Source organism: Nelumbo nucifera, chromosome 3 (assembly GCF_055504915.1).
Source record: "Nelumbo nucifera cultivar China Antique chromosome 3, China Antique-T2T, whole genome shotgun sequence".
In the NCBI taxonomy this organism is placed as follows: Eukaryota; Viridiplantae; Streptophyta; class Magnoliopsida; order Proteales; family Nelumbonaceae; genus Nelumbo; species Nelumbo nucifera.
The window spans coordinates 15,018,617-15,039,724 of record NC_142651.1 but is presented as its reverse complement, the minus strand read 5'-3'; the positions used below and the strand labels follow the sequence as shown (position 1 = coordinate 15,039,724).

The following is a 21,108-nucleotide window of genomic DNA, read 5'->3' as shown; positions in this document are numbered from 1 at the left end:
TTAAATAACAACAGTTTTACAAAAACAGAGATTCATACGAAATTTAAATAGACTAACTGGATTGACAATGGATCTCTGAAAATGAAGTTTGAAGAAATCAGATGATTGCAGTTTCGCAAAAGAGATTCCTTGAACCAAGATGGCCGTTTACTGTGCAAGAACCAAGATAGCCGTTAGGATCTGTGCATCCAAGAACGAAGATGGTCGTTTTCCATTCATTAACATGTCAAAAAACCAGAAAAAAAAATGATCAAAGAATTCAGAGGAAAAGGAATAAGCAGTATTGAAGAAAATTTGAAGGAAAGAACGGAATCAGTAATAGCAACCATTCATCCAATTTCTTGGAGGTTGGAAGTAATATGAGGTTCTATACGGCTGGTTTTTTGAAGTAATCTGAAGAGGGTTTGAATGAGCAAAAATGTTTTGACAGATACTTTGAATAAGCAGAAAGGTTTCTCAGAGTTGGAGGCTTGTTTGAAATGCATCTCATTCTCCATTTTTTTAGGAACTGATAAAGAGTGGGAGCTTCTCACTCCTCACTTCTCAAAGCTTCCCACTTGTCAGATATGGAAAGTTTAATGCAGTGGGTTTGAACTCATTCTCCAATTTTTTATGAATTAATAGAGAGTGGGAGCTTCCCATTCCTCACTTTTCAAAGCTTCCCACTTGTAACGCATGGAAACTTTAATGCAGTGGGTTTGAATTAGTGGTCTCTCATTTTAAAAGTAGAGGTGTTTAAATAGAAGAGAGCCACATGTCAGACTGGGGATGCCATTAGCTTGATTTCGAGATATATATATATATATATATATATATATATATATATATTAGAGGTTTTTATAATTTATGTTTTTGTTACATATTTATATTATTTTTACATTTTTTATTTTCTACCATCTATAAAATTTCCTGTATTTTTTATTTATTTTCAGTTTTCTATGCTTTTACATAATTTTGGTGAAAGTAGTAGTAATTATTACTAAAAATAAATTTTAAATTAAGTAATAATATTTTATTATTGAAAATAATAATATTATGAGTAATATTATAAATTCAGGCTTATTGTAACAAATATTCAGTATTATTATATTATAATATTTAATTATTCAGTATAATAATTAATATTAGTATTACTGAAAATAAGTATAAAATGTCAATATTCAATAATCATTACTTATTTTAAATGTTTATAAATATTGAAATTTTGGTTAATGAAATTATTTGTAATTTAATAAATTACTATAAATACAATTAAATTAATGTATTTATTAATTAACAGTAATTATTTTTAAAATGTAATAAATTACATTTAATGATAATTATTTTTACGAAAGCACTTTTACAAAAGTACTTTTACACGAAAATGATTTTACAAAAAAACTTTTACGGAAGTACTTTTATAAAAGTGCTTTTATGGAAGTACTTTTATAAAAGTGATTTTACGAAAGCACTTTATGGAAGTACTTTTATAAAAGCATTTTACAAAAGTACTTTTATAAAAGCATTTTACAAAAGCACTAAAAACACTTTTACAAAATCACTTTTAAAAAAGAACTTTTACGAAAGTAATTTTATAAAGGCATAGAAAAGTGCTTTTATAAAAGTATTTTTACGAAAGCATTTTTACAAAAGTACTTCTACGAAAGTACTTAAGTACTTCTACAAAAGTACTTTTATAAAATCACTTCTATGGAAGTATTTTTATAAAAGTACTTTTATGAAAGTACTTTCATTAAAGTACTTTAAAAACACTTTTACAAAATTACTTTTATCAAAGTATTTTTATGAAAGCACTTTTACAAAAGTGCTTTTTCAATGCCATAATGGTATATTTTTGTAATTTTCAGATTTCTTCATTTTAATATATTTTTTGTAATTTTTATATGTTCTGTTTTTTATATATAATTTTTTATATTTCTTTCGGTTTGGATTGGATCCAATACAGTCCATTTATATTTCAATGGATTGGATTGGATTTGGACTGGATTAGGTCCAATCCATTTGTAAGTGGGCTCACATTGGGATGGATCGGATTGGACCAAATCCAGTCCAATTGACATCTCTAATAACATTGATTTCAAAATAGTTCCCAATTTAACTTCGAAACAATATGAGAAAATCTATGATGCCAAAAAGATATTGATATGCTAAGAGTTTTGACCAATCAAAACCCACCCATGAATTTTGATAAATAATACATATGATTCCAAATGACTGGTCATAAGTTTTTCAAATATCATATCTTTTCCATATCATAGTTGAAGCCATCATTAATATCTCCCAACAAACCACCTATAACAAATTAGGAAGCATCATTCTAAGTGCTTAAAGACTAAAAAAGACCCCCAGTATTTGTGGTCGCATCTGCATCACATCTAGTACAAACTCTTGAAAACACAAATCTCTGGATTTCTCAAATCTCAAATTTATCATGAGATATGGAGGACAATTATTCGAAATATGGGAAATAATTTACTAAAGTGATTTAAACTTATTATTAAAGACTAGGGTTGTTCACAAATAAATCTGAACTGACCAAACTGACTAACCCGGCTCGATTCAACCTGAGTTGGCCGATTTTTCTTCATTAGCGGTCGGTTTCGGGTTGCAAAAATGAACAAACTGATAATTTGGTTAGGTTTCGGTTTTGTGAAAACCGAAACCGAACTGAACCTAACCGAGTTGTGTGAAAAAATATATATTCTAAAAAAAATATCTGCTAAATATAGATATTTTAGTTTTAAATAATAAATATATATTCTGAAATATATCAGATATATATTTTCGAAATATATATTTCCAAAAATTAGAAAATATATATTTCGATATATTTGTATATATGTTTTAGTTTTAAATATATATTTCTAGAAAATATATTCTAAAATATTATATATAATATTAGCACTTTGACTTCATGTGCATTGTGCAAGTTTGGAGTTGGTTGAAACCCAACCGACCCAAACCATCCCAAACTAACTCAAACCGGCCAGGTCTGTTTTACTTAATAGAGGGTCGGTTTCGGTTTGGTCTATAGGTAATCCGACTAGGTCGAATCAGTTGAAAAAACACTACTAAACCGACCCAACCCGACCTGTGAACAACCCTATTAAAGACAATCTTATTCCTAGCATTTTAGATGTAATATAAAGCAATCATCACATTGCAGGAAAAGATAAATTATCTTTATTTACCTTAAAAGAATATCTTTATGCTTTTTATTTTAAATTTACTCATAGCAAAATTTAGAAAATCAACCACAAAAAAAAAAGATTATCATTAAAAACAAAATTCCAAACACCAGCAAAAAGAGTTGCTCTAACAATTTCCCATTAATAAAAATGATGGGCTTTTGTTGAATTTACTTCATCTGATTCTTAGAAGGTTCCCCATTCCTCACAAATTCTAATTTTACAACCGATGAGTGACCATGAAATCTTCTAATTTAGTCTTGGACGAAAATGAGAGTAAGTAAAACCCTTTTCTCATCCTCATCCTCTCTGTTTCTATTTGTCTCCATCACATAAAAACTCCGAAATATCTATCCAATTACATGTCAACAAACAAAATATAATATCATTTCTAACGCCCAAGGGGAATTAAATAAATAGAAATTCCTTTGCCTTTTATTTTGAAAACAAAAAGGAAAAGATTCAACTTAGGGATGGCAATGAGCCAGGTCTAGGTCGAGACAGAGTATAAGAAATATTCAAGAACTGGAACTGAATTGCTTCTCAAGACAATCAAGTCTGATCCAACAAATTTGCTGAAAATATTATACATTTAATATGTATATATATCCACATACATATTTATACATTTAATATATTATATATATGGCTTAGATCGGGTCTAAACTGATTCGGAAGTGGATAGAACCAATTTCAAACCGATAATAACCAGGACAATAGCTTAGAAACTGAAACCGAACCATTAATTCATATCGTAAAACCACAACCGGTCCAATCAATTTGAATCCATTGGATCCATCGAATCAAACTCGATACATTAACAGCCCTATTTCAGCTATTAGCCCTTTTAGAAAAAAACGATAGGAGAGTGAGATGAACAATTTGGAAAAATAGTGTCCCAGTTCATAAAAATATAGATCTTTGTGGTCATCTTGAACTTTATTTTATCGTTAAGGATCTTATTAGGGTACCCATCTTATTCTTAAACGGGCCGGGGCCAAAGTGTTGGAAATGGAAGTTTAGGGGTCAAAGCTCTTTTCGGTGCCAATGTCTTTTTGGTATCATAGATGGATACTCAATTGTCGTTTATATGGATTCAGTCTGGTGAAAGTGTCGTATTACAAGTGCATAAATACCTTCAAGTAATCAAGTGGAACATCTGTTAGACTCGTCAGACTGTCACATTCCGAATGCAAGTGCATCGTCAGCAAGCAAATGCAGCAGATTCCGACTCAATTTTGCACTTACCAGAGTCAGTCGGTTGAATATTTTACCAAAAAAAAATCGGTTGAGTACTATAAGGTCAGATCACATTGGCGTCCCATAGAGCGCGCCTAACAGACGCCCCACAGTACATCTAAACCGTGGATTGGGAACATCTTATCTTATAAGCTCGCATATAAGATGCTTTTGACGTGGCGCCATTTCTGTGTTTCACTATTTCTTCGATTCCAAACGGCAAAGTTGCAAACGCACTGGCCAGAGGATACACGACCTTAGGCCAATGGATCCGGTTTCATACCCGATGTGATTTCATGGGATCATGTTCCACACGAATACACGACCTTAGGCCGAAGTTTCCCAAAGAAGTGGGAAAAGACTATTGGAGAGTCGTGCTGATGCCACGTGAACCGGAGAGGATCTTACGCCACCCCTGGTCAGGTCATCGTCCGCCAGACCCGGTTCATGGATTGGACTATTATAGACTGAACCGGCTCGTAAAAAGTCACCTCCACAAAGGAAAAAGAACAAAAAAAAAAAAATCCGGCATCCAGAGTTCAGGACGGCGACCAGACGGAGAGAGAGAGGGGGCGGAATTTTCACGGCCCTCTCTGTCTCCGATCGCTCATCTCTGCAGTGCCCTGGAATTTTAGAGACATTATGCTTCTTATGTTATCTTTTTCTAGCTTTCTCTTTCTCTCTTTCAACAATCGTTCGCAGAGATCTAGAGTTTGATGAGACGGTTGAATGCTCCAACTCCTGCAGTCCAAACACGACAGAAGATGGATTCGTTAAAGCTCCAGTTTCGGCCCAACGCTCCTAGGTCCAACAACTTCTTCTCCCGAATTTCTTCAACAAGCATGAAACGCACACGACATCTCTCGGTCTTCGTTGCCGTCGTACTGGCCGCCGCCGTGTTCTGTTTTTTGTTCAACATCGTCAGAGGTTCCTTAAATTCGCCGTTTTCGAAGAGAAAATTTTCGATTATTATCGACGGTGGGAGCACAGGCACTCGAATTCACGTGTTTAGGTTCTCTATCAACGAGAAAGGAATGCCGCTTTTTTCTTTTGGGAAGGATGGATTGGTGTCGATGAGGGTAAATCCAGGTTTATCTTCGTTCTCGGCGAACCCGAAAGATGCCGGTAATTCTCTGTTGGGGCTTTTGGACTTTGCCAAGCAGAGAGTTCCAAAGGATTATTGGGAAGAGAGTGAAATTAGGCTCATGGCAACTGCGGGTTTGCGGAGGCTTGATTTGGATGTTCAGGAGCGGATATTGGACTCCTGCAGGAAGATTCTTCGGCGCTCGGGTTTTAAGTTTCAAGATGACTGGGCTTCTGTTATTACAGGTAGAGGTTTTGGTTTTCGATCTCACTTCAATTTCATACAATCGAGGTTTTTTCCCAGCTTTTACCTTGTGCTAGCCATCCTGTAAGGCTTTATTGTTTTTGAGTGTATTACCAATACAGCACGAGTTGGAATTTACACAAAGCAACCTTCACTCGGTCCATCATTCTGTTTCTGAACCTTCCTCGCTTTGTGCAGGGTCCTATAAATGCCTGTAAACGGTAGAACTTGCTGAGAGATAAAAGCTCCTTGTCTTAATTAGTTGCAAAATTTTTACCCTCATTAATGTTTCTGAGATGATAAACCTTTTTCACTCATCAGGAGAGAAAGAAATTATATAAGCAGAAGAAAAAGACTAATATTCTCTTGCTTAATCAGGTGAATAAGTGTAATTTTGGTTGGTTGGCTAGTTTGGACTTGTTTGTGAGATCTACTTTTAAATGCTTGAATTCCCTGTCCTTAGTTTATCTACAAGCCAACCAAGTAACGGCTTCGCCTTGGGACAGCTTGAAAATTGAGCTAGGGATAATGGCTTCCGTCAGTTGTTTAAATACAACACATATTACAGTGAGACTTGTCTTTATGTTTTGCTCTTCTTAAAATGTTCTGTATTTTTCATTTAAAAAATTTTGAAACTTTTCAAATGCCTTGCGGAAGTGTTCAAGTGCAACTTTTCCATTTCTTGTATGTTACTTCAGACAAAAAGATGTTGAAGGTTTGCTTATATCATAGTCAAATCCATGTGGTGTGTGGTAACTGGCTTGTTTTGTGATGATGGGAAGTGCTGCAATTTGCACTTGATAACCTGTGGAAGCTCTGTGTTATCATCACTGGGTTTGTGATTTATTGGTAGATCCTTAATCTACATTCTAGAAACCTAATGTCAATAATTCATCTTTTATAGGTTCTGATGAAGGAATATATGCTTGGGTTGCGGCAAACTATGCCCTTGGCAGTCTTGGAGGTGATCCTCAGAAAACAACTGGAATAATTGAACTTGGTGGGGCTTCTGCTCAGGTTCAGTTTCCTTTTCTTTACTCTAGTGGTTTTCTTTGTCAAGATTTTGAATAATCATATTTAATATGAGTATTTCAACTTAGTGAAGCCTTGTCCCAACCATTTGGGGTTGGCCAGAGAACCTGTTTTATCTTTCAACTCTTTCAAGGTCCATTTTTTCTGTTAAATTGTGAACCCTCTTTCTTTTTCATACAGTTTTGAAAAAAGTTTCAAATACCTCCCTTTTGCTATCTTTTCAGTAATGAAGATGTTGAGTTACCAAAATGCCCTTTGCACTGTTAAGGCATTACCATATACAATTTAAAATACCAACTTTACCTTTTTCTCACTCTACCTAACAACTTTCAGAAGAGTAAATATTCTTTATTCTCTTCTCTTCTCAGACAGAGTAAGGTAAAAGGGCTTAAGTCAAATAAAGAGAAGCAAATCTATTTTCTTTGGGGTATTTTAGTAAATGTTTTAAATGAAGTTGGTCAAGGGTAAACCTTGTATTTTAAAAAACTCAAAGTATAATATCGGTGTTTTCTGTTTGGAAACCTAATGTAAGGGAGCTATTTGTAAGTGTTTTCTCAAATGAATTGTGAGAAAATAAAAGGTTTAAACATAATGATAAAAAAGAAAAGGTTTGTGCTCTCTGGAATTTACATATAGTTACTTACATATTCTACTTCTGGTTTTTCTTACAAGAGTTGTTGCATCTGCTTTTTTTTTGGTACATCAAATTTAGGAAGGAAGAGATGCTGAATTGTGATTTTTAATGATTGAAGTACCTTAATTTCAGGTCACATTTGCTTCAAGTGAAACTCTGCCTCCTGAGTTCTCACACACTCTTAAGTTTGGGAAGTTCACCTACAATCTCTATAGCCACAGCTTGCTTCATTTTGGCCAGGTAATTATTGTGTAAACCTATTATTTTTCTTGTACTTGTACCTTGTCAAATTTGAATATCTTATATGTGTCACTCATGCTTAATGTAAGAAAAATGCCATGGAGATCATCCATATGCATGACCTGCTCCTTGACTTTCATGTATACACAATTTCTTTTAGAGGAGCTTATAGGGTTTCCATTAATTGTTAATCCATGCCTATACTCTGAATCTTTATTCCCATGATAAAGGTTATCACTTTTGTTTTGAATATTTTAGCAAATTTGGAGGCCATGTATGAAGTGCATTATGCCAAAGGATCAAATCATTCTTGTAGCTTATCAAAAGATTCAGGAAAACAACATTTAGAATATTCCTACCCAAGGTTCAAAATATCGATACACTCCAATAGGCTGGAATGTGCATGTTGGGGGTTTTAATCAACATGCTCTACATTCTTTTTAGTTTTTTTTCAAAGTTTTACAGGGGGTCGGTCTTACCAAGGCCTACCCCCTGGTTATCTTAAGATATTATATTTCACGTATTGGACAGGGTGGATATGACATGATACAATATGCTCGATATGCCCCAATACATGACAAAATCTTGATCCTTGGTCCTACGATTTGTAAATACCCAACCCTTTGCATGTGCACCACATGTTTCATATGTAAGGTAGGTTGTTCATGATGGTGTTGATAATTTTAGTGTATGGTTTATGAAGTATCTGTTGTAAAACTATTGTGAAAGTGGTATTTATCAAAAAAAGGAAAAAAAACTATTGTGAAAGTGTTTTCTGCTTATGCAAATGATGTTGGGACAGTGGTTTTTGATGCTATTTTGTTCTTCCAGCCATGCAACTTTTCTCCTTTCTTCGATCAATTTTAATTACTACATAAGTCCTCTACTTCTAATTGCATTAGATTTCCTTACTTAGTTACTTTATGGAGGGATCTCTTTGAAGTTTATCTATATGAAATCCTCTAATTTTTTCTCATACTTCACCCATTATTTTATTACAGGTATTTGCATCTCTTGTTTTCTGTTTTGAGGTTCAAATGGATACGTAAAGAAGTTCCTAACACATTTTTCTTTTGCAGAATGTTGCATACGAATCATTGCAGGAGTCGCTTATTTCAAAAAATTGGAAACTGTGTAAGTGGTTATGCATTTATTAATCCAAACATCTTGTTCGTTTTGGATTTAATTGTAAAGTAAGGTCGTCATCATCATCATCCAAGCCTTTATCCCAAATTCCCAACTATATGGGGTCAGCTACATGAATCCTGTATGAAACTCATTTATCATCCATGGATGTTGGTTCATTTGATTAATTCTTCTAGATTTTGGATATGCTAGCATGTTCTGAATGGCCTTGATCATATGGCTTTATGGTTATCTCTAGTTTGATCCCTTGACTGGGGTTTAATCATTTATTTTGTTAAAACCACAAGCATTACCACACTACACAGTGCTATCAAGTGCTGATTGATCTATTGCTTTCTCAGTCAAACTCAGCCTACTAAGAATTTTAGTTACCAAATACCAAGAAGCTTCATCTTAATTGTTGAATAGTACCTCAAATTATGGGGATTGTTATTTAAAAAAAGGTGCAGTTTTAGGACCCGCTGTAAGATTTATATGTTAAGATGTTTGGTATGTTTTATAATGAAATTTGATAGATGAAGCAGTTTTAAATTTTCAATTATTGGGGATAAAGTTCATGGTCTAAATACATCTATATCATTTTTTTCATGAAAACCATAAGTGGCACGGTATCCATTTAGTTACTAGGGAAATTGTCCAAGAAAAAGGCACTTATAATCTATCCATATTGGATGATGCTGTGGTTGTTCTTTCTGTCAGTTTTTGTTTGGTAGAGCGTGCTACGGAAACCAAAATCCTAGACATCTGCCAAGTACATAATTGATTCATTTGTTATAGTGTTGTATTTTTTTGTTGCCTAGCTTTTGGATATTTTTCATACAAAGGTAATTTGAATGTTGAGTTTCCAGTTAGTTGTGTACAGAGGGCAATATGTGTTTGACCTTCTGGTGCTTAATTTTGGTTATGAATGGTCTGAAATCTCCTACATGTATATGACGGTTCAGATTCTAGAATTGTTTACTATCAGTTTAATTTTTGAAAATATACAGATGACAAAGTCACAATGAAGAGTCAAAAAATCTGTAAATAACTAACAGTACAGATAACAAAGTCATCATGAAGACCAAAAAAAGCTGTAAATACCTAAAAGCATAGATAATCCATGTGGAATTTCTAAGCATGCAGATAAACATCCTGTTTTGACCTTTTAGTTCTTATTGGACTTTAGTAGGACAAAGAAGCACTAACTATTTAGAAACCTATATCAAACGAAGAAAATTAAAAAAAAAAAGAAAAAGAACCAAAGAAGGAAAGAAAAAGAAGAAATATTTTAGTAGTAGTAGTAATTATGCACATTGGAACTGGTGCTTTATCATCTAGAGCAAATTTATAGAAAAAGAATATGGATATGCTGTTGGTTTAGGACCACTAGAACTTGATCATAAACCTGTTGTAGGGAAATTTAGGATTGGCATACAGATCTAAAAAGGGATTGACTGCACAAAAGTTTATGAGTTGTGGAAAATATTGTTGGGTAAAAAGATGTATTAGTAGATTTATCTTGTCTGATACCTTATATTGGCAGTATATCTGATGTAATATTCTTGGAAGTGGATGCCAAGTGGAAAAGGCTGAAACTCTGGGGTCATTGTTCAACCATTTACTAGTCACTTTCATTCTGTGGAATAGGTGTCTGGGTTATGGTGGGACTAGGAAATGTAAAAGAAATTGATCCTTCTCCCTTTAGATCAATATTTTACATTCCATAGATTTCTTATGGTTTTCTGTTCTGAAGTTTCTTAACTTGTTAACAAAAAAAGAATTGCGATACAATAAGAAATTTCTTTTCATTTACCATACATGTATTGCCACTGGTTGTAGAAAGAGTTGGAAATTTCAAATTTTGATCTCCTTTATCACTAATGCAGCCGCAGAATCTGTTCAGGAGGCAATATCTATAGATCCATGCTCTCCTAAAGGGTATTCATATGGACTGCAGTCATGGAGCCTTGCACCTGGAATGCTGGATGGGAAGAACAAATTCCTTCCCACTCGTCATGCTAGTGGTAACTTCTCAGAATGTAGATCTGCTGCATTTATGCTGTTGCAGAAAGGAAAAGGTTGCAAATACTTTCTGAAATCTTCTACTACTATACTGTAATGAACCAAATACTCTTTGTTTTTCAAGAGTTCCTCTGTTTTGACAAGCCTCTTTCAAATGGTATGCAGAGAAATGCTCCTACCGGCACTGTTACATAGGGTCAACCTTCATACCGAGGCTGCAAGGAAAATTCTTGGCCACAGAGAACTTCTTTTATACGTCAAAGGTTTTATGAACTCTATTATTTGCTATTTTGATCTCTTTAACAGTAACAAAGATTGCATTAAGATAAAAAATGTGCTGTAGTTCCCCTAAGTAGGCTTTGGGTGTAGCTTGGGTGCATTAGGAAAGAGAATGAAGCTAATATATTGGTGGTTTTCAGTAGTGAGAGTTTGGGATTGATTCCTAAGGAATCATTGGTAAGGGATGATAGGGTTAATGTGGCAGCGCCTGCAGAAGGGCAAGGGCCAAGGGGTGTTGAAAAGTTATTATTTGGTGTTTCTTTCATGTTCAGTCCATATTACCAGAGTTTTCTCTAGATTGATGAGTGGACTTTGTGGTGCTGGTCTCTGTAGAAGTTTCAAAAGGGTTTACAGAAGAAGGTATAGTAAAGGTTAGCTTTGTGCAGGTGGATCCTCGTTCGAATGTTTGATTACAGGACGTAGGACAATATTGGCTTGAGGGTGGTTTTTCAAGAAGGTTGTTGGGGATGATAATAGTAATGGACGTAATAAGGAGCAACCACCTTCAACAATTGGTACAGTAAATAATTGAAGTTCGGAAGATAAGAGTCCCAGTGGTGTGGAGGTGAGCATCATTCAGACAAAGAAACATGATTCTAATTCAATTTTCAAGCATTCAGGGGCAATTATAGGTAATATGGTCGTGAAAAAAGTGGAAATGAAAGTGTGTCAGAGTCGGAAGAAGAAAACACTATAGATGATGAAGAGGTTGATGAATATGTTTCATTTGATAAAAGCTTTCATGCTCACAAGAAAGATGTGATATAAATTTGGTGGTTGAAAAAGAAGTTGAAATTAAAAAAAAAAAAAAACTGGGTTTGTTCTTTTTAGGGGGTCAAGACATTACCAGAAAGTTATCTGCAGCTTTAAAAATAATAAAAAAAAGTTTTTTGGAGCTTGGAAGAGAATTCTAAAGGTCATGGTAGAAATATACTGGAGTAAGCATGTGGGTGTATGTAGGGGTGTCAATTGGACCGGATATGGTCCAATCTGATCCGGTCCAATATGAGTCCATTACAAATGGATCACAAAACCATGTCCTATCCAATCCAATGAATACTTTGGACCATTTTGGACCGGTCCAATTCAGTGTCTGGATTGTCCAATCTGTTAAAATTGCTTTTAATTTAGATTTATTTCAATCCAAACCTAGTCCATTGACACCTGTATTCTTATTTTCTGCCAATGGACCGGATATCTGTTCAATCTGACCCAATCCAATATAAATCCATTATAGGTGGACCAGGTCCAATCCGATCCAATAAATACTTTGGACCATTAAGTCTGGACTGGTCCAATTAAATGTCTTGTTGGTCTGTCCAATCCATCCAAATTGATTTTGATTTGGATGGGGTCCAACCCAAAACAGGTCCATTGACACCCCTAGGTGTATGTTGAGATTCAAGGTTGAGCTATAAATAGATGTGGCAGTTTGGACCTCAAGGTGGGTCAGTTGCTATTTGAACATCTGAGAAAAGCTGAGGTTGAGGGTATATAGTTGATTTTGAGCTTGGAGGGCAAATATTATTTCCTAATTGTTATGGCTGATTAGGTTGAAGTTTATTTTGGGGGCATGGTACGGTAGAATTGGGTTGTTGAATTTTGTAATGGGGTGTATTTACCCATAAGTGCTGGTTTGTAAGCAAAGGGTTTAGAGAGCCCAAAGCCCAAAACTAGTGACTGAGCTACCTGAGCAGGTTTTCAGTTACTGACCACTGGTTAGATTGTCTTTTCTTATATAAAGTTCAAAAAAATAAATTTCATATATGGAGTTTAAATGTAGAGGCCATTGCTTGGTGCAATGGTAAAATAGTGGACTTACAAAGGACTGCTTGGTGCAAAAAATGTCAAAAAGCTAGGTTCATATCCTGTCCACCCCTCCCAAGGCCCTGTATAATTGGAACCAACAGTGGGTAAATTTTCTATGGCCCATAGGGAGTTTAAACTTAATAGAATTAACCTATTGATGCTTTTTAAAAATCTCATGATTCTTGTTAGAAAAATATGGCATTGTTTTTTGACTTGGTTTCATGATTTGTAAGCCTTCATTTCTTTATGTTTTTGCTTGGCAGTTCTTTGGACTGGCCCCAACAGCATCTCTCTCTGATTTGATGTTGGCTGGGCAACAATTTTGTGAAGATGATTGGTCAAATCTCAAAAAGAAATATGGTGCTCTTGCTGAGAATGATTTGCAACGGTATTGTTTCTCTTCAGCATACATTGTGGCGCTATTACATGACAGTCTTGGAATTTCTTTGGATGATAAAAGGTACTCCATTTTCTACTTTCTAGCATCCCCTCCCAAGATCCTTTTGTATGATTATAGAGATGGTTTATTTAATTAGGAACTATGTTCAAACTTGTCAGTTTGAACAATGGTAATTATCTAGAAGCCATCTGGCCTTCCCTGGCAATTGGTCTATTGAGTAGGAAAAATGTTTGATGTTATTTCATAAACCATGGCTAGCAAGAGCATGCAACTATGTTCAAACCTGTCAGTTTGAACAATGGTAATTATCTAGAAGTCATCTGGCCTTCCCTGGCAATTGGTCTATTGAGTAGGAAAAATGTTTGATGTTATTTCATAAACCATGGCCAGCAAGAGCATGCAACTATGTTCAAACCTGTCAGTTTGAACAATGGTAATTATCTAGAAATCATCTGGCCTTCCCTGTCAATTGGTCTATTGAGTAGGAAAAATGTTTGATGTTATTTCATAAACCATGGCTAGCAAGAGCATGCTTGCTATCCATAAAAGAATGCATTGACAATGCCCTTTCAGGACTCAAGTTCCAACAAAGCCCAAAAAACCAATATAAGGTGTTGTTTTTCTTTGGGGCGGAAATCTAAAATAGAGGAGTAATAACTACAACTTGGCAACACCAATTTGGTCCTGGATTTACTCTCTTAACCAAGTCCAATCACCTCGAGTTCTTTATTTGTGTATAGGCGTTTCCTATACACAACTAATCTGTATTCCACATAAGTCTTGCTCTTGGATTAATTGTTTTAAGGAGTTGATCTTTTTTTTTTCGTTTGGGGGGGGGGGGTTAAGGAGTTGACGCTAGGGAGAATATCTGAAGGGTTTATCTAGGCTGCAGTTTCAGTGCAATATCAGTTCTTTTAATCCAAATTTCTGTTGAACAGGATTGGATTTACAAATCAGGTGGGGGACATCCCACTCGACTGGGCTTTGGGAACTTTCATCTTGCAGAATACAGCTAACCTAGACGTAGAACTCTCTGATTGGATTGCTACCATTGCACGTGATGATTCATCCGCATTGATCTCCCTGTTCTTTGTCTTAAGCATATTGATTTTTACAGCATGGTCCCTGTCAAGGTGGCGAAAACCCCAATTAAAAACAATCTATGATCTGGAAAAAGGACGTTATATCGTGATGCGTGTAAACAGATGATTGCCTGCTTGAAGAGCTCACCACCATTGCTCTTGGGTTTTGTAGATGAGAGGAAGAAAGCATGTAACTTTATCACTTCAATTAGTATACTCGTCTCATATTTTGTAATTTGTACCCACTGTTACATTTTAGAAATTATCATGTTAACGAGGCACCTTTGCTTCAAAATTCAAATGGTATACTCATATTCGTCTCTCCTTCACGTTTTTGTGGGCACTGAAATGACTGAACTAAATCAACTAATAGCAATTCTGTAAGGAATTTGAATCCAATATTATTTTTGGATGACCCAAATTCTATTCGTTTATACATGAATCTTAAATGGAATCAATATGATCCGATCAGATTATATTTATGGGTTCGACTATGATACCAGAAAAACTTTTAACCAATCAGGGCACCGTTGTCAATTTCACCTACGGGGAGGGAGTGGTTGATTGGTCCAAAGCATGGTTTTTAAAACCGAACCAGTCAGGGCACCGTTTTCCGGTTCGGTGGTTCAAACATCTGGGTTGAGCGGTTTGACCTGTGATGTCATAAATAAATAAAAAAATAAAAAATAACATAGAAATTTAAATAAAATACAAAAAATACACAGAAAAATATAGGAAAAAGAACAATATATGAAACAAGAAAAATATCTAAATATAAAAATAATAAAATACAGAAAAAAATCCAAAAAATATGGAGCACCTGTTTTTTTGAGAAGAAAAAAGCATATCAGTTCAGAAAAAAATTATCTGAACATATTTTGAGAAGAAAAACATAAATTTCATATCAAAACATATTTTTTGAAGAAAAAAAAAGAAAGAAAATTGATTGATTAAGTTGAATCAAGAGTTCCCTCATCAATCAGTAAGGATTAAGGAGTTAAGTGTTCCCTTTAGAGTCATTTTCTTTCAATCTCAAGTCTCTAGAAATCCTACCAAAGAAAAAAATCTCTAGAAAAATTAATTCATGCTTACTAAACAAGCATATATATATATATATAGGGTTAATGATAACAAATTATACCATTCTAGCAAGTCCAAAGAATTCAAAAAATCAATTAAATCACAAAAAAAAAACCAGTAAAAAAATTATACCTTTAGGGATTCGCCACCGGTGGGCTCGGGTAGTCTGCTGCTGCAAGTCGCCACTGCAAGTTCGTCGGTAGCCGTTGGTGTGTGTCGTTGCTGGATGCCAAAGTTGATGGCCGCCACAGGTGGTGGGGTGTGAGGGTTGAGACTTGAGAGGATTGAGGAGTGAGGAGGGAACTTGGGAACCCTAAAGGCTAAACCGAATAAGGGACTTGGGATTGGGATTCGAAAATCGTGGGATATAATTGGCATTTTATTTTTTGTTTTTTTTTTTAATTTAAAACATTAAAAATAAAAATATTAATCTGCGAACCGTTGCCCGAGTCGAACGGTTTAGCGGTCCGACTGTCCGGGTCAACGGTTTTTTGACTTTTCAATGTTTTTTTTTTCAATTTTCTGGTTTCTAGTAAAACCAGACCCGAATAGCTGACTGGTAACCAGTTTTTCCGGTCCAACCGTCCTCTTTAGGGGCTGCAAATGGATCATGTTAAATTGGATACTGGTATATTCAAATTTGATTTGTTTATAATTGAGTTCGAATTGGATTGTATCCATTGGATATTTACCGGATTTGAATTGAATTTTGGTTATAACCAGATATTAAATAATATAGATAAATTAAATTAAAAATATTATTTATTATTAATAAAATAAATTAAAAGCAACTTTAATATTATATATATATACATTAAAGTAGAAGTATGCCACGTCATGACCTCAGCTTTCTCCGTTATCTCAGTGAAGAACTCTCAGCCCCTCTCATTTCAGCCTTTCTTGCTCCCTCATGAAGCCACCTCATCACTCTCTTCTCCCTCTCTCATTTTGACATCTCAACAGCCCAGCCCAAGTCATAGAATTGCCATGAAACATGGCAATCTCCAAAATTTTTGCCAAAAAAATAGCAACTTATTCTGTTACGATTCACCATTGAGACATAAGAGAAATCTCTAATGAATCCTATCCTTTTCTAACTCTTCTTGCCTTCCCATCTTCCTTCTCACTGTTCTTCACTTTATTCACGTTTCACTATCCTTCTCTAACTCTTCGTGCCTTCTCGTCTTCCCTCTGTTCTTCACCATTTTGTCTACAAGTTTGTGTTTTTTCTCTCTTCAATAGAAACCGAAGCCGGAGACCTATTTGGATTTATTTGGAACGGGCATGGAAGCACCACCACCGAGTTGAAAAACAAAACCCAGTTAATTACAGGTGGGTTATGGTTCGGGGAACTGGGAAGGAGAGGGTTAAGTACTCCAACGGGATCGGGAAGGAGATGGGAAACAGGTTCATAATGTTTCAAAAAATATGATGAGAAGGTTAACACGTGATGCATATAATAGTGTCCATTGGTTATCACCCGAGAGGAGACCACGAACATGCAGAGAACAAGTGGTAGCCTTTCATTGAGATACAACATAGTCTACTGTTTGATTTGGATCCAGTCATATAAAATCAAATGAAATATGATTATTGAGAATTTGAATCTGAATTCAATCCGAATTCCAATCAGATCAGATTCTCAGATCATCTTCGTATTTAGTCCAAGTCTGCTTTGTTGTATTGGAATTTGCTAAGCGCATGGCTGTGTATAACGGGCTATATATGTAGTCAATTATGAGTAAACATGCCCATGTGTACAGAATATTAGCCTTGAGTAGTTCAGTCATGTAACTATATAACATTTTCCAACATTTGAAAGCATCATCTTACAATGAATTGAATACTGATCATCTGTGTGTGTTTTCTAATGGCAATGTGCTAAATGATGAGTTAGTTAATAATAAGGTATTTAAGAAAAATGCTAGCCAAGTCTGTTGTTGAGACTTGAGGTCCATAGTGAGTGATGAACCTCCCTATTTGATATTAGGGGTTTTTATTGTTCAGTCTACCTTAGAAATTTGAGCCCCACCGTATTTGACCGTGGATCGATTCCAAATTCACGGGCAGGATGCGATTTATAGGGAGATACTAGTATACTAGGAGGGGCTATAATTTTAGATTTCTGAGGTGGAATACAGTATAGCTACTTATATTCATGTGACCTGGGCGGAATCAATTCCTGCTTAAATGTGTGGTCATTCTGATGGAAAATCCTAGCATTCAGGTTGCTCCCATTTAGCTAAAAGAAATGAAGACAAATTTGAAAATTACAATCATTTTTCTTTTTCATGAGGTCAAGGCAAACGCCACAGCTAAAGGAAAATAGAATGTCCAGCCATATACATACCCATGTCTATGTCTCAGAAGAAACCTCAGGAAGTTAGTCTGGAGGTCTTTTCATGCATCTTGCTACTAAATATCCTGTTTCATTACTTGTTAATTAGTTGTTACAAAACCAAGTTCTATATAAGATATCGTTTCCTTAGAAAACTATCTGTGTTAGAGAATAAAATTTATTTAAAGATCTCACTTAACAGCTTAAGCTTTTAAGTTTAATGGTTCTTTGACATGATATCAGAGCCACTTTGACCAAGTGATCGTACCTATTAAAATATAGAAGCGAGATGATCTATATCATCCTAGTTGAAAGTTTAATTAGTTGATGAGTATATTGATGAAACCTAATTGAACAGGAAAATGTTAAAGAAAAAGAAGAAGAAGAAGAAGCAGCTAGCATATATATAAATTGGATTAAGACGAACACAATGAACTGAAAGAATCGAGACAAAACAGATAATTGATTATAGCTATATAGCTAGATTTGAGCCATCTTATGATGCAATGAAGATTGCCGATTGCAATGAAGAGGAGGAATGAGTATTTTAGCTTTAGTAATTCCTTAATTAGTTGCAGCAATGAAATGGGCTGTTTGGACCTGATACAAAGGAATTAATGCTGTACATGTTCATGACTTCATTTCACACCCATCCCCTCCTTGACCCCAAGAAATTTCTGAAACACCCACCATAAACGTAAAAGCATCTCTTTCCCTCCAGTCTTCGAATATGATCGCGTCACATCATCTAAGAACTTGAGGGAGTCCAACAGAAGTAGCCAATTAGGGCGTTGCAGCTGATCAATCTATAAACAATCACACGCTGGCCTCTGTAATTTTGGGATTCCGTTTCAAAGACACCCCGGCGGCCCGGCCTGATCAATATTTTTGTGGATGAAGTGAGAACCAGGGTTGCCCTATCATGATTCATGAATGACGCGGTTGGAAATTTACCAGACTCGTACACAGCCCATCAGGCTTGGCCAACAAATGTAAAAAATTTCAGTCGCAATTTCTTGGGGCTGGCCAGACAGAACCTGTAGGCTGTAGCTGGGTTGTTTGTGCCCATCACTGGATGTGTCCCAGTTTTGACATCAAGTGGACCAGAAATCATCAACATTTATCTCGTCATCCCGATATTTTATGTGGCCAACGTAGTCCTAGTTTGCACTCTTACAAAAGTTGGTCACGAACACTTGAGCATGAGACACGTTGGCAAATTGAGTGGACCCCAGACTCGCATTCTAGGGCCCCGGACCCTAGATACTCTCAATTTATAATGGTATATCTTTTCATTACACGCTCTCTTTCTATCTTTCTCTATTTTGTTTTGTTGAGGAGAAACTGACTGAAGCATGGCGGCTGCGTCCGAGCGCTTCTCCATCAGGTAACAGAAGATGATTTTGTTAAGAATTCCGGTTTCAGTTTTCAATCACTTTGGTTCTGTGGCCTAATTAAGCTCGTGATTTGGCGTTTCAGGGAATATGTTTTGAATAGGAGAAAAGTTGACGTTGCGAAATGTTGGCCGTTTGGTAGTAGTGGAGACGGAGAGCAGGAGAAGACATCAGAAGAGATAGATAAGCTGCTTCCGCCGTTAACGTACCGGAAATATCGTTGGTGGTTAGAGGAACTGGAGGTGATAAGATCTCAAGAAGTTGTCGAGGACAACACGAAGATTATAGATGAAACCGGGAAAACGGTTTCTGGTGTTGAAAGCAGCGGCCTTTTGTCCCAAAATCTGGGTTTTGGCGCTGGAAATATGGCTTCGGGAGTTTATGGCAATCAAATGTGGCTGATGCATCCGGTTTCAGACATCTGGGTGGACTTGCCTATCGAGAGTTCTCTGATGCAGCGGAGTAAATATCCAATGAAGATGGAAATGGAAGCTGGGTCGGAGGGAGTGGATAATCCGAAAGCGAGAAAGCCCAGAAAGAGATCTCTCATGGACATATTTAAGGTTACAGAACAGATCGAAAAATTTAAGATCGACAAGGAGGAGAGTAGCTTAGATGATGAAGAAGCGAATGAGATTTCAGAAGAATCAACGAATATGATAATGGACACGAAGCGTAAGAAAGTACTAGAGAAGTGACCGTGGGGAGACGAACAAGAAAAAATAAGGTATGTGAGGATGGAGTTGATCAGTAGGCATGAACCGATGGGTGTTTGCTTGATGGCCGTTTGTTTGCTGAATATATGATCCCGAAAGTACTTGGTGGTTGCTGTTTCTATTTAAATGATCTTTAAGACTAAAGTGTTGGGTCTTGTTTTGATTGACAGATAGTTTTCATGCCCGATTAGTCCTCTTTCTCCATGAATTAAAGCATTGAGACCATCACTTCTTTTACTCGATTGTTGATCAGTTAATAATTTGGTAGTGAGTTGGTGACATTCATTAGATCGGAATAGAGTTCTAAACATCTGCATGCAGTGTTCGACCCAAAACATGCATATAGGTGTGTTCTGTGACATCTTCGTTTTCAGTTTTTCTCCTCACTCTTCCAGAATTTGAGCAGGCTGCAGGTTGCAGGTTGAATGACCAGAAAACTACATCTCTCTCACTCTCTGCAGTCTACAGTTATACTTCTATATATATATACACTTCATGTTGGGTCAGTCGCGATACACCACATACATCAGCTCCCCCAGTTCCATTCTATTTTTCCATCTTTGTTAGTTGTTGTTTTTCCTCTAAGGACAAACAACAAATATATGTGTTGATTTGAACTCTCTCTCTCTCTCTCTCTCTCAATCTTTTACATACTCTTATATACCCTCAGCCTGTTCTATTCATTTAATTTAATTGGATCTTTTCCAACTTCACCAACATTATGACAAGGACCAACAAGTTGTTCTTTAGAAACATTTTCGTTTTCTTAAATTCTACTATATATTTGTTGTTGGATTGACATTCCTGTAAAAAATTAGAAAAAAAAAAAAGATGTGGGATTTTGAATATCATGGGATATATGGTCTTAATCTCATCATCCTTTAATTTGTAACTCATGCATACTTGTACGAGCTTTTCTTTTTTCATTTATGGATATTTTATAATAAAGTAGAATCTCATGTTGACAAGCATGAGAATGCAGCTGGTTCGATTCTTAGAGCAATCAGTTTCTGCAAAAAGTGCCAAAGGTTAGGCCTGTATCTAGTTGACCCCTCCCAAAGCCCAAGATAGCCATTTGTTATTTATAGATCTCAAATAACCAAAATATATATATTCTCAATTGGCCATTCATCGTTATAATTTTAGGCAATATGGTTTAAGATATTCTATTGTTCATAAAATATATTTTATTTCCACTTG

At 35.7% G+C, this 21,108-nt stretch overlaps 2 protein-coding genes across 2 annotated transcripts; both read left to right on the top strand.

Annotated features, from left to right (window-relative positions):
• Window positions 1-4,893: 4,893 nt before the first annotated feature.
• LOC104597560 (putative apyrase 6) lies at window positions 4,894-14,675 on the top strand. Its single transcript, XM_010259178.3, has 8 exons — window positions 4,894-5,756; window positions 6,659-6,771; window positions 7,553-7,660; window positions 8,740-8,794; window positions 10,675-10,866; window positions 10,976-11,073; window positions 13,162-13,358; window positions 14,237-14,675. The coding sequence occupies exons 1-8, from the start codon at window positions 5,144-5,146 to the stop codon at window positions 14,505-14,507; spliced, it is 1,647 nt and encodes a 548-aa protein (XP_010257480.1). The 5' UTR covers window positions 4,894-5,143; the 3' UTR covers window positions 14,508-14,675.
• A 3,401-nt stretch (window positions 14,676-18,076) lies between these two features.
• Window positions 18,077-20,605, top strand: LOC148800970 (uncharacterized). Its single transcript, XM_088902328.1, has 2 exons — window positions 18,077-19,185; window positions 19,278-20,605. The coding sequence occupies exons 1-2, from the start codon at window positions 19,154-19,156 to the stop codon at window positions 19,888-19,890; spliced, it is 645 nt and encodes a 214-aa protein (XP_088758454.1). The 5' UTR covers window positions 18,077-19,153; the 3' UTR covers window positions 19,891-20,605.
• Window positions 20,606-21,108: the final 503 nt, after the last annotated feature.